This window comes from Epinephelus moara, chromosome 24 (genome assembly GCF_006386435.1).
Source record: "Epinephelus moara isolate mb chromosome 24, YSFRI_EMoa_1.0, whole genome shotgun sequence".
Classification (NCBI taxonomy): Eukaryota; Metazoa; Chordata; class Actinopteri; order Perciformes; family Serranidae; genus Epinephelus; species Epinephelus moara.
The window spans coordinates 22,087,212-22,100,959 of record NC_065529.1 but is presented as its reverse complement, the minus strand read 5'-3'; the positions used below and the strand labels follow the sequence as shown (position 1 = coordinate 22,100,959).

General features: G+C 39.3%; 1 protein-coding gene across 1 annotated transcript in view; it reads left to right on the top strand.

Moving 5' to 3' along the window:
• Nucleotides 1–5,620: 5,620 nt before the first annotated feature.
• suclg2 (succinate-CoA ligase GDP-forming subunit beta) overlaps nucleotides 5,621–13,748 on the top strand; it is a 131,562-nt gene continuing 123,434 nt past the window's right edge. Inside the window, exon 1 of the mRNA XM_050037883.1 lies at nucleotides 5,621–5,777. Within this exon, the coding sequence (XP_049893840.1) occupies nucleotides 5,694–5,777 (84 nt within the window). The 5' untranslated portion in view covers nucleotides 5,621–5,693. The remainder of the gene's footprint in view (nucleotides 5,778–13,748) is intronic.

Below are 13,748 nucleotides of genomic sequence, written 5' to 3'. Positions count from 1 at the left end.
GACAATGTAGATTTAGTTTCTCTGACCGTAACAGGGCTTCGAAAAAGATCTTTTGGTTGTAGCCGTTTGTCATCATCTCCTCCCCTCTGTCTTGTCCTCTCTAGCCTGCTGACACTGATGGTTTCTAAGTGAGTATCTCATCCCTCTCTCTCTCCCTCTGTCATAATCACTGCTCTTTATGATCGGTTTGCCCTCTCTGCCCTTTCAAGATGCGGCATGTAATGAGGGCTCTGGAGGGCTGTGTGAGTGGGCTATTTAGCTATTCAGACAAGATCAGCTCACACATCCCACGCTCTCTAACTCGACTCCCTACCAATACCTCTCAGCTGAGCACAGTGATTGTTTGTCCCACTCACAAGGTCACACACTGGATGGAGCTGGAGCGGCTCAGACACTCAAAATCAATGTTGGACCTTATAGTTTGTACTCAGCTTGTGTCTGGCACATGCTTAAAATGAACAACTTGATTATTTAAGTCTATCCTCCTGACAAATATAAAGATGTATTGTGACTAATTTACAGAGTTAAATGGCTATTAAAACAACTTAAAGGGTTGATTTTACCAATTTAGAAACACCTTGATAAGAAACAAACACATTTTCCAATCAGTGCAGAATTCACAGACTGATTTTGCTAGAAACAATGTATAGACTCATTATCCCTCTCAATCCTCTCTTATGACCCACTGGTGAGTGGTAGTGTATTTTTCTGCACGGACTCTGCCCTCTGCCTGTATTTTCTCATTTTCTTCTTATCCTCTGAGTTCAGGACATTAATGGGTGTGTACCCCCACAGTGCTCAGGTGAGGTCGGGGCTTTATAAAAAGGTAGCAACCAGGTTGCAGACTATAAGCAGCAGGCATCCAAGAGACACAGTGCTGAAAAAAGGTAAATTCAGTGAGGCAAAAAGCCAAACAAGAGTGAATCTGGTGTGGCTTCACTTTGGCTTTTGCTGGTGAGCATGTTAACAAGCAGTAACTGGCAGTCCTGCATGGTGTACCTTTAAATGAAGGAATCAGTTGTTAAAATAATGAATTAATAACTATTGTTTTGTTTCACGTAGGGTTATTTAGACATGCTAATGAAGCTCTAGCGAATGTTCAGTCAGGAAGACAATCTTTCTCACCCTGTCATTCACTCCTTGCACGCATGCTCACTCACTATCTGAAGGTGTTATTGTCTGGGTAGGTCAACTGAGTCATTACCTGATTCACAGTCAGCCAATAGCATAGTGACACACTTTCTCTGTCAGCCTATCATCTTGCTGCTCCTCATTTTAAATACGGTTCTCCCTCTGCCATACTTCTTTCTTGCTGCTGTCATGTGCACCCTCCACCTCCCCATCATTACGTAGTCTTTATGGATTCATCAGTCACATACGCCTCAGCTGCCTCAGACTCATCAGCCACCACCACCACCAGTGTCTGGACTCCATGGGGGGATTTATCTTTCTGCCACTCAGATGTCCCTTGATCACAAAATATCTCCCTCTTGTTTCCAAGTGCAAAGTATTCTGTTAAATCTTAATCAGCACAAATCTTCTGTTAATCTGTACACTCATATTCCGTATTAAATATTATCTTTACTTCATACTTTTGTCTCTCCGGATTGAAATCAGCAGAACACCAAAATTCCTATACCCACGTACAGCTAACAGCACAACGGCACATTGTTCGTTTCCTTAAAGTACAGCTTGAATTGTAGACGTATGAAATCAGAAATTTCCATTGGACTGCGTGAACGTCAGATTTTTAAATACTGCTGAATAATTTCAGTGTTTACTATTTTGCCATAAATCTAAACAAATAAATATAAATGTGTGCATAATGTACACAAAACTTTACCCATCCCTCATGAATTTATTCAGAAATTTCAGTTCTTCAATTATGAATCTTTTATTTGATGTAATTCAGTTTGTCCTCTGACTCCAAACTTCAGAGCACTTTTCATTTTTTTTCTGTCTTTTTATTTTTGACCTTCAGCTGAAAATAGACAGTTCTATTGTAGCCATTGTCAGGAGACTGTTCCTGGAGGAAGACAATGTTGTTTGTTATTCAAATGTCATTTTCTATAAGCAAAATGTCATCTTGCGCACACGCAGACATTTTCTTTATTAATTTAACATACATCACCCTGTTTGAAAAGTCTTCTCCACAATGCCAGGAATACATTTATTGTGTAGAATATAAAATTCCTTCATTTTAAATTTGTGCATTTGGTCTAAAACATTCAGAATTTCTTTTACTTTTTTCTTTGCCTCAGATCCATAAAACGTACATGACCTTGAAGTCCTACTGCACAACCTATAGGAGAGGACGCTTTTTAAAAAAAAAAATTTGGATGAAAATTAAAATGTTTTTTCTCATTAAATATGAACAAATAAAAATGTTACATTCAAAGACTGATATTAACTTTGTAGTTGCGAACAGAAATGCAGATGTTGACCATATTGTGATAACATTTTCAGATTTGAGAAGCATTTTTGTGGGTTTTTGTCATTGCATTGCGGCCTGGATATTAGACAATATTTTTCTAACTTTGAATTTAAAACTTTGCCACTGCTACTTTAAAAGACAAACAGCGCCTAAATTAAGAATCCCAGTTTATTTCCATGGCCTGGGGAAGTTCAGTCAATATTTGTGAACAGGAGCTGCTCTCTCTCAAAGCCAGAAACCAGAGCAGAGAGTCTCAAACTTGTGATGTCATAGAGCACACAGTCTGGAGCTGCTCTATAGACAGTGAATATGAGCCTGATTATGTGGACTTTCAAAATGTTTGTTTTCTCTTCTATACCCAAATGAGCTTTATTCTATTGTAGTGTTCTCTGAGAAACAGAAAATGTTCTCATATAGACTGAATCACTTTAACATCGCTGTAAGGGACCGAGCTGGCAGACAAGAGGAGACTCAGGTGGTTTTCAAAAAAAAGGCTTTTATTTTACCCAAATACTGCAAAAAAAGGTACAAATGATAAATACATAACTAAAGTTCTGGGCCCATAAAAGAGGTCAAATAAACAAAACTCAACTGAAGTGACCTTAACACCACCAACAGACTTTACAAAGTGGACACAATGGGGAACATATATACTGGCTGATCAGACCATTAAGACACAGGGGGGATGACAGACAGACAAACACTACCAACAAAGCAATAAATAACAAAACAGAATAATTCCCCAAAAAAGGTTAACTCAACTAAATTAACCAAACCAAAAATACCAAAACTAAATATTTAATAAAGAGAAACAAACAATATAACTAAACTGAAAATAAACAGTTCCTCACTATGAGGTGGCAGGAATTGGTACGGCCCAATTGGCCACTTCCTGTATTTAATAGTTTCAGTTCCTGGGGCACATCCTTTGCTCAGGCGTGGCCAGATGTCCTTCAGGAGCAGCACCTCCACACTTAATGCAGCTGTGTGGCTGCAAGTGCGGCCATCACAATCGCACTAAAAACAATTACTTCTGGGCAGACAACACTTGATTTCAATTACAGAGATACGTAAAATTGGCAAACTTGTTTATATCTGTTGTCATTTTCTGTTCTAACTTTAATGATTAACACTGGTCTGACTTATCTGTTGTTTCTGCTGTGCTTATTTTATAAACTGTTTTGCTTTGCTATCGTCTTTGATAAACCAAATCTTCTGGCACAGAAGCTAAACAATGTACTGCTGTGGACAGGGCTGCAGCAAATGTATCTAAAAAAAAAAGGGGGAGAATATGCTGTATTTTGATATTTGCTGTGCTTTACCTCACACACTAACTGACAGACAGCAACTCTCACTGTTCTGCTAAGGTTAAATTACTCTTTTTGTTAGTAGAGTCTGGTGGCTTTGATATTACAACTCCAATTTCCTGTCAGAAAAAGCTGTCTGAGAGCAAGGTAAAGTGGTGGTGGTTTTTTGGTAGGCCTTTTTCAGGTGGCTAAAAACTAACTAATTGAGGCAGTCAGCACATACACATTTAAGTCGAGCTATGGTTATAGCTTGACTATGCCATGTAATTAAATGACTGTCCTTGTCCCAGTATACAAACATGGGAGGGGAAGTATGACTGAAGTATGTCCGACTCCACTACAATAGGTTGCGATGTGCCCCCTTTGAGCTGGTTAGTATTGGACCTTTCTCCAGTTGACCCATTACGTCGCAGAGGAACCAACTGACAACACATTAGCTATGGTTAGCTAGATGCAAACTGTGGACAACTGTACAGCTCTGTACATTTTGTCCATCCAAAAATGCATGGCTCTGGATATTGATTTCGCCATGTTGTTACCCATTTACACACATTTAATGATTTTGACTTCCGGGTCAAAAGCATTAAATGCCCGGTTAAATGCCCGGTTAGCCCAGCTGCCATTGGGCGAGAGTTGGGATACACCCTGGACAGGTCACCAGACTCTAGAGCCAGACAACCATTCATGCTCACATTCACAGCTACGGCAAATTTAGAGTCACCAACTAACCTACATGTCTTTGGACTGTGGGAGGAAGCCAGAGTACCCAAACAAAACCCACGTTGACACGGGGAGAACATGCGAACTCTGCACAAAAGGGCTCCCCCACCCTGGGTTTGAACATGTAGGAATAATTCGACTCCCAATCGCATTACCTGGGTGTGTTAGTCCGACATTGAGAAATGCAATTCACTATGATTTCAGTCAGACTAACATGTTTACATGTATTTTAAAAGTCTGGTTTTAGTTGGACTAACACAATAAATTGATTTTCTCTAATTTCATGTAAATGCACTGAGTGTATGCCCAAATTTCATGCACATGACGCAAGGATTTTCTACCAGTAAGTTATTGTAAATAAACATTGTGATTTGGTCTTTACTCAGAACATACCTGTGTGCTCTCAGTGTCATCTATAACGCCTTTCCCAATTCACTGTCTATGGAGCAGCTCCAGACTTTATACCTGAGGACAGGCATTTCCAATGTCTGGCCCTAGGGCTGATTGTTTCAAAATATATCATACATGGCTTGCCACACAACGTTGGTTAATCAAGCATGAGTGGTAGGACTATAATACAGTTTGCAGACATGCATCAAGTAGGAACTATGCAGGTGAAACTAATTAGTAATCATTTTCATAAACACAATAAACAAGCAAACAGTTACCTAACAGCAGACCTTTCCTGCTAGGTAGCAGACATGGCCACAGAAAAGAAGCGTGAACTTGACAGTGAGGACAGTCGCTTTCAGGATTTGTGGAAAGTCCAATACATTTTCACAGAAAGTCAAAACAGTTTTGTTTGTCTAATTTGCTTGTGTTTTTTTTTAAATAGCCCATCTAATGTGGGAAGCAGCTGCCCCTAAGGTATTTTTACATTGTATAATCTGGCCCCCATTCAAAATGTGTGGACACCCCTGCCCGAGGACATCACAAATTTGAGTTTTAGCACTCTAGTAAATAGAATTAAGAGAGAGTTGTTCATATTTACTAATATTTTTGGACTGTCTTAGGCCATAGGAATAAACTCTATGAATTCTGAAAATTGGTGAAGTTGCCCTTTAACTGTGTATACATACGTAACCTTAAACATGCTCACTGAACTTTGGTACCGGTGCATGTGCGTGCCTTTCCTTCAAGCACCGCCCATATCTGCCTGTTGACCTATGAACGGCTCTGTGTTAACTCACACATGCTCCTGACGTCATCTCTCTTTGGTCTTCCGTGTCAACATGGCGGCATCCATGGCATCTCAGGCTGCAGCAAGAGGACTGAGGACAGCAACCTCAAAGCACATACTTCTGGATAAACTCAAGGTACTGTTACAGTTTACGTTACCGAGCATGCGGTTTACCCCTCCTCGGGTCGGTCCTGCTGCTGCACGTGCGTTGTCACCGTCTCAGGGAGCTGATAGTGGAGCTAAGTGGCTAACAGGTTAGCATGTCTGAGCACAGAGAGGTTTGACAGTTCAAAGTTGAACAGTGGGACAGTCCACAGGTGCTCTGACGAGGCTCTTCACTTATAGCGACCTATGGTGCTGTAATAATTATTATCATGCGGGTCATGTAATGACATTCGACAGCAGCTTTTCTGAGGAAAACTTCACTAAACTCTTCATCAATGTCTGTTACAAAATGCATAGTAGCTAGTTACCCATACTCACCCTTGATGTTAACCTGTCATGTGTGTTTAGCACTGTGTGTTTGTGTGTGTTTGGGTATAGCTTATAAGTACTTTAAAAAGATTGTGAGGTTTAAGTCTTTTTTTGTCTTCCAGTCTGAACATATTTTATTTGTTTGCTATCATTACTTCTATAGCAGGGGAGTCCAGACTATTTTGAATTGGGGGCCAGATTAGATCATGTGGGAAATACCTGGGGACCAGCTGCTTCTTGCATCAGATGGGCTGTTTAAAAAAAACAAAAAAACTCACAAACAAATTGGACAAAGACAACTGTTTAATCTTTCAGTGAAGGTTAATTCAACTTTCCACCGTTCCTAAATGTGGTGACCCTCAGTGTCGGCTTTACGCTTCTTTGCTGTGGCCATGTCTACTACCTAGCAGGAAAGGTCTGCTGTTAGGTAATCGTTTATTTGCTTGATTACTGTGTTTATGAAAACACATGAGGTCCGCCTGCTTAGTTCCTACTTGATGCATGTGTCCGAACTGTGTCCGAGCCGTTAAAGATCAGTACGTGGGCCACGATTAACCCCCAGGCTGGACTTTGGACGTGCCTGAGTTACAGTTTGTATACTAGATAGATAGATAGATAGATAGATAGATAGATTATTAATTACAAGGGAAATTTGGGCATACATTAGCTTATTCGACACATACAAAACACTGATGCACACAGAAATAATGAATTAAAACATAAAAATAAAAACAGACACAGTAGTGAAATTATAGTCTAGCCACCAGGACTACTACAAAGAGCTGTCACTGTAATAGCTGTACTAATTTTGGTAGAACAAATGCACGATCATTGAATTGAAATGTAAAAATAGTGCAAGAATAACTATTAGTGTTATTACTATAATAATAATTACTCTATGCTCATTACTATACTTACATGTTCACACCTTAGTCATAAAGGACATAGCTCAAAGTTACCGACTGCAGCCCTGTTTCAGATAAGACTGCAGTAAAAGGGTTAACTCTAGCACTTTGATCCTCCAATGACTGTTTGTGAACTGTGAACAACAGCTCGCGGAATTTATCCTATTAGGGTCGACTACGTTCACAATGGCAAATGATAACACTTACATTGTCATCTGTTTTGCAAACAAAACGATGGGCCTTATGATTGCTGCCACAGCCACAAAAAGGAATCAGAAGTTGAGCCCTCTGTCTTGTATTGACTTACCATGAAATGCACCCTTACAAAGAAGAAAGCACAGTTGTGTTTTCGTAATACAAAACTTGAGGAGAAGCAGATAAATATATCAGCATGTTTTGCTACAAGCAGTTTTATATTTTTCTTCTCAGTCAGCATCAGAGATCTGGTCTTTATTGGAAGTGTGTCTGTAAAAGTGTTTGTAACAGTAGTGCAGATGTCCTTACTGAAAGGACAAAGCAGGAACCTGTTGATACTGTAAACACTGGTCCAGGCACGTAGGCACACCCTGTTTGGCATATTGTAAGCAGCACAGTTCAGTCTCATGTCATATTTATTTTTTCATGTCTGGTTTTTGCTGTCTCGCTTTGATAGATTTTGGTACTGATGGAGTCTTAAGCAAGATTTGAAACGTGTGGATGTTTCTGACAGCCAGTGTGCCTGGAGTACAATAGTTTACATTGGTTTCTTCATCCTGTTTCCACAGATTAGCATGGGATATCTCGGGCAATAAGGCTAGAGTCAACATGGTCATCAGGATGCAGCCTAGAGCTCCTATGATTATTTTCATTAATAAATTTATCAATGATTCCGATTATTTATTCATCCGGTTTTAAAATATCTAAAAAATAATGACAAATGGTTCTAGGAGCTTCCCAGAATTGCAGTTATTGACCTCCAGTTGCTCATGTTTTTGTCAGAACAACAGCAACAAAAAACAAGAAAAAGATTTACAAACATGACAGTGGAGATAAAATGAAACTTACCTAAAGCGTTTTAGTGGTTAGGGGCCAGGCTAATTTAAGCTGTCTTGAATTTCAACTGATTTTAATATAAGGACAAACTTTGGCAGGGTTTTGGCACTTAGCGCTTAAAAAAAATAGGTACAACCTTGACAGAATGTGTAGCAGATTTCTCTCTAGGTCACTTCAAACAACTGTGGAAATTTCCTCCTGAAGAATGACCCAATACTGACACTTTCAAAGTGCTGTTCAGAATGTATATGACAGTGAAAGCTGCTCTCAAGGCAAGGGGTGACCCAATTAGGTTGCTGAGGTAAAAAGAAAAAGCCACAATCTGCAGTAGGATGGATGCATGAAGGCCATGAAGAATATCATAGTAAGCGTTACCTCACTGAATTATCATCCTTGTCCAAAAAATACAGCAGCGGATACATATCCATCCAGCTTTCAAAGATAGACTGAAATAACCAATGCAATCATATTCCATTTAGCTAAAGATATGTGTCCAGTAAACAGTGTTTTCATTTGCCTTCTGTAATGACATTTATTTTTAGTTCGCCTTTACTCTGGATAAGTTTGATGCAAAAATGTATACGGCTGGAATGTAGCACAACATGGAAGTGTAGGCAGTGTTTTTTGTTTTAATATGAAAGCACAATAAGTTTTCCCCCCTAAAGTCAAAGAATAACATTTATAAATAATCGTGATCTCAATATTTATCAAAATAATTGTGATAATCATTTTAATCAACTACTACAGTCTGGTAAGTTCAGAAAATAACATCACTTCACTGTAATGCAGCTTTTGAAACCAGGAAAAGACAACACTTATGCCATAATATAATATCCAAAGTATAGGATGATATCTAGTCTCATATTATGATATTAATATCATGTTGATATATTGCCCAGCCCTAATGTAGAAGTTCGGGGGTTATGCTGATTCAGTCAAAATATTCAAGCTCTTACACACTCATTAAGAGCCCACATTAGAAATTAACTTTATCCAATGCAAATTAACAAATTGTCACATTTAAACAGAAATAATGTATTATAGCTTAAGTATTTAATAACAAATACTTATTATCATCCTAACACTATTGTTGAATCACCCTTTTGGATGTTTTAGATGTATTTCCCAACTTTGCTTTCTCTTCGTAGGCTACTCTGTACATTGTTCATTAGGGGTGGAAATCACCTGAGACTCCATGATACTATATTATCACGATATTTTAGTCATGTGAACAGTAGCACAAACCATCAGGAAATGTTTCTGCTAAAGAACTTGATGGCTAAAGAAAAATAATCTTACCTTATGTAACAAGCTTGTTTTGGTCTAACTCCATCTTGACTTTAGCTCTTTGTTTACTTTCCTCGCTTCCTTTTCTCTGTTCTCGCCCTGAGGCTAAACTGCTAATCAGAATGATTTCATTCACCAACGGACTCCGCTGTCTCCACCGCTGATTTGACATGCTGAATTGGCTGAAAAAAAGCCGATGGGGGTAGATGAGCACCAATGGTACGAGACCCACAGCAAAGACCAGGACAACAGAAGTTTACTGATGGTCCACCATTAACCAAGGGCAGACAGTCTGTCTGGTGTGTCTGGGCCTTTAAAGTAAACTCTTACAAAACTTCTAATCTTACATCCACTGGCTTTTGTACCTGCTTCTCTTACATTTCTTTTACTTCTCCCTCTGTCTCTCTCTCTTTGGCCGGGTGATAAGAGTAATGATCAGGGATTCTCTCTGGTCTGTAGCGCAGTATCAGAGCCTGAACTGATTGACAGCCAGGTATCTCTACAATAGAATCAGCCTTGACAGTATGTCAGCTAAGCTGAGGAATTCAATTTGCGATGATTTGTCAACAACAATGCAAAGGACATCACAATATTCAGCTGGTTAGGCTCCAGGGTGCACTTAAAGGGGGAGTGGGATGTTGTGTTTTTTTTTTTCACTCCTGCTCTCTCACTCTCACTCTCTCTCTCATAAATCAAATCTCCTGAATTCTTGTCTGCACAGCGAGATAATCCTCAGGCTGTTTTTCACTGTCGCTGCACAGTGGTGAATTTGTAAACGTTTGCTAAGTTTTTATTTTTTGTAAGGTGTTCCTGCTTAGCAATAACCCAACAGTGTCGAAGCCCAGCATGGTTTGAAGGGAACACTGGGAAGAGAGGTGGCTCAATGAGACTCGGTCCTGAATATTTTACGGAGGGGGGTGGAGAGCCCTCTGCTTGCAACGACTTCTTTTGCTGGAACTTCAAACGACGGGCGGCTTCCCCATCTGTCTCAGCAAGAACACATTTACATTTCCTCCCCGCAAGGAATACTGGAGGACGAAGTTAGCTCTAACTGGATTTGAATATCGCTTCACCAAGGTTAATAGCCATTTCTGTAGCTGGTGAGGTGCTTAGGCTTTTTCAATAATTTAGAAGGGCTGCAGTCATTAGGAAATGTTGGCAGCCTCTGAAATGGGGAATGCAATGAGTGAATGCACTCCTATTAGCTTAACTTCTGCTGTTGTTCCAGTGTAGATAATGAGGGAGAAGTGGGAGTGATGCTGAAAATTAGTTGAGAAAACAATGTCAGTGATTGCTGACAGCTGTAATTCATTAAAAGTGCAGTATGTTGAAGATTATGTTCAGCTGCCATAGTCGCTTATCCATCATCTTTGAAATTAGACCTTCAAACATATTGTAAGTGTGATTTGGATTTCATAATTTAGTTTGCCTGGGGCCACTCCCTATGAAGTGATTTTTTTAAGATGTGAAGACCTGAGCTGCCCTCATCACTGCAGCATGATTGGATGGTTTTTGTGCTCTAAAAACAGTGATGGCAGGGCGAAAGTGTGAGTGTACACACTGTGTTACAGAGCAACGTGGTTGCTGCCAGGGGCAATAAAGACACCAATAAAGAAGCTACCCTAAAAGCAGTAAATTGTCTCCACGCAGCTGGCAATTGTACTTTACTGATACAGCCCCAGACGCTTTGGCCGGATGTCAAAATTTGACCACGGGGTTTTTCCTGGCTCAGAATGGGGCGGAGTTGGTGTCATCCTGATCATGTTGCACACATGTGCGTGTGTACCGTGGCTTCAACTGGCTAAATCAAACGCCTTTTTATGAGCACTGTATTTTAGGTGATTCTGGGGGCACAACACTGTATAAGAGTGAAAAATTCCCCCAAATTAAGCAAAAGGACATATTTTTGCATTAGGTATTTTAGCAAAATTAACAGGAGATCATTGATGTGTGAAGTGATTTTGGGCACTCTACACTGTATCAGAATAAATTTATTGAAATTCTTTTGTAGTAGGCTTTCTGTTTTTCAGTGTTGTTGGCTTCTCACAAGCAGGCTGCACATAGAGTGCAACGTTATTTGTCCAGCTTGGAGGACGGCTCGTTTTGATGAAAATTAGGTTGTGGCTCGTTGTCTGCTTTACTACGGTTGAAAAGAGGTGTTGTTTGTGTTTTAACATTTTGCTTCTAAGTTATTCATCCAGGAAGTTTGAATCTGTGAATGTCTTTCCAAATGAACTGAACTGCATAGAGCTGCGTTCACAAATCCGCAATACCATTTAAAACAATGTTTGTAAATGCCAGCTGGTGATATAAAACTATATTGACATTGAACAGCATTGAATGGCAGTGAAAAGGGGACTAATAAGAGCCGTAGGAATGATCCCTAAAACCTGCAAATGAGTTAGCATTTCACCACTTGCGATTCCTTAGTCTCAAAGTCAGTGGGTTTCTGAATGGATTTGTTGTTAGATGCCTGAAATAAGGTCTGTGGTTAACACAAGCTTTAGAGATAGCATGTTTTGTTCTATGACATAAACTACATCAGTTATTACCCCACTCGAGCTTTTAGGTCTCTTGCTAACAAGCAGTTGCTAACAAGTGGCTAAATGAAACTACAGAACGTCATCATGCAGAACATGTCTTTAGAGCCTTGTTGTGGTGTCGATGTTACAGTAAATCATGCAGCCATGTTGTAGTAGGGCTGGACGATTATGGCAAAAAATAATAATCACGATTATTTTGATTGATATTGAAATAGCAATTAATAAACACGATTATTCATTGATTTCCAAACTCCACCAAAACTCAACTTTAATTATAACTTAAAAGAACAGCCAGAAATAAATTAGTGACAAGTAAACAAGTAAAAAAAATAAAAATAAATTAGTGACAAGTAAACAAGTAAAAAAAATAAAAATAATAATAATAAATAAAAATAATAATAGCAATAAAAACAATAAATAAAAATAAATACTAGGGCTGACCCAAGTTCGATAGCATGGGATTCGATTGTGATTGTTTTTTCGGGGGGGACCTTGAACGCAACACCATCTCCGACAAGGAAATAGAAAGCCCGACGTGCAATGAATGGAGACCTATTATCCTGCTTGAACACAGACCGCTAAATTCTTCCAACAATGTGACTCAAAATAATGATAAAATAGATTTTATTGATGTAAAATAATATGCTGCTGGTGACATTTTCCACCGGTCTGGTGTCAGTGACACATGCTGCTCTGAGTCGCACATCTGTCTGCTTGTGCTGCAGTGCGTGCCGAGGGTTTTAATTTTTAGTGTTAAATCAAAAGTTAAACACTACTTATCAGCAACCAGAAGTGTTTTTTCGTTTGTGAATATTTTTATCTTAATTCTAGGGTTGCAAGAAACTACCTTTTCGCCATAATTTGTAGTTATTAACTTTTTTTTTTTTCCCGCTCGTGTTGCCTTGGGGGGCAGACACGACAGCGTGACAATGACAGATGACTGAAGTTGTCCTACCTTTCTTCTCAACCAAAGGCTGCCTTTCTGCCATGTTCTCAATCGCTTGCTCCACATATTATTGATCCACACACGTCACACACTTGCTGCTGCTGCACATAACACAGGTGCATTCACTTACATACACGCCGCGCCGTGCAGCGCATTAATCGTTTTTCTTCGATAATGTTTTTATGATCATGAGAAGCCAAAATCAAAATCATAATTAAAATTCGATTAATCGTCCAGCCCTATGGTGTAGTTCATCTATAGCCCAGTACTACCGTTTTACTTTACTAACAAAAAATGTATGTATTGTAAACGTTTGATTGCCACAGAGCTTATTTTCTGCAGTAGTCCAAAATTCAATAGAAAAATACTATAGGCTTTTTGATGAGGGAACCGGGGCGATGCTAACTTCAGCGTCAATCTACAGAAAACGTCATCCCTGGTGCACTCTGGGACCTCATCAGCTTTTTTTGGCAGTTATAGGGCGACTACCCGCTTAGCTGTGGTTTGAAACAGACAGGTTTTTTTTCTTCCTCTTCGGCAGTTTTTGTGGCACTTTCCTGATGGGCTTTGTTGATTACGATAGTGCCACCACATTGAGATAATGCCACAAACATACAAATGACATAAATACACCAAGTACAACACTTGTTAGAAAAGTGTTTTTCATGAATAAACCTTGAGTTTTGTTGCAAGCTTAAATGGGGTGAAAATTGATATACCGTAAAACTCGGAATATAGGTCGCACTGGCATATAAGTCGCAGTCTATTTTTTAAGGTCTCAAACAGGCAAAACAAGGTTTTATATTACTATTTGTTAATAAAAACATTATACAAGTTATTCCCACACTGTTTTCCTTTATTTTTAATTTGAAACACATTCAAAACACAATAACCTCTTAAGCAGCTTTGGTTACTTTTCA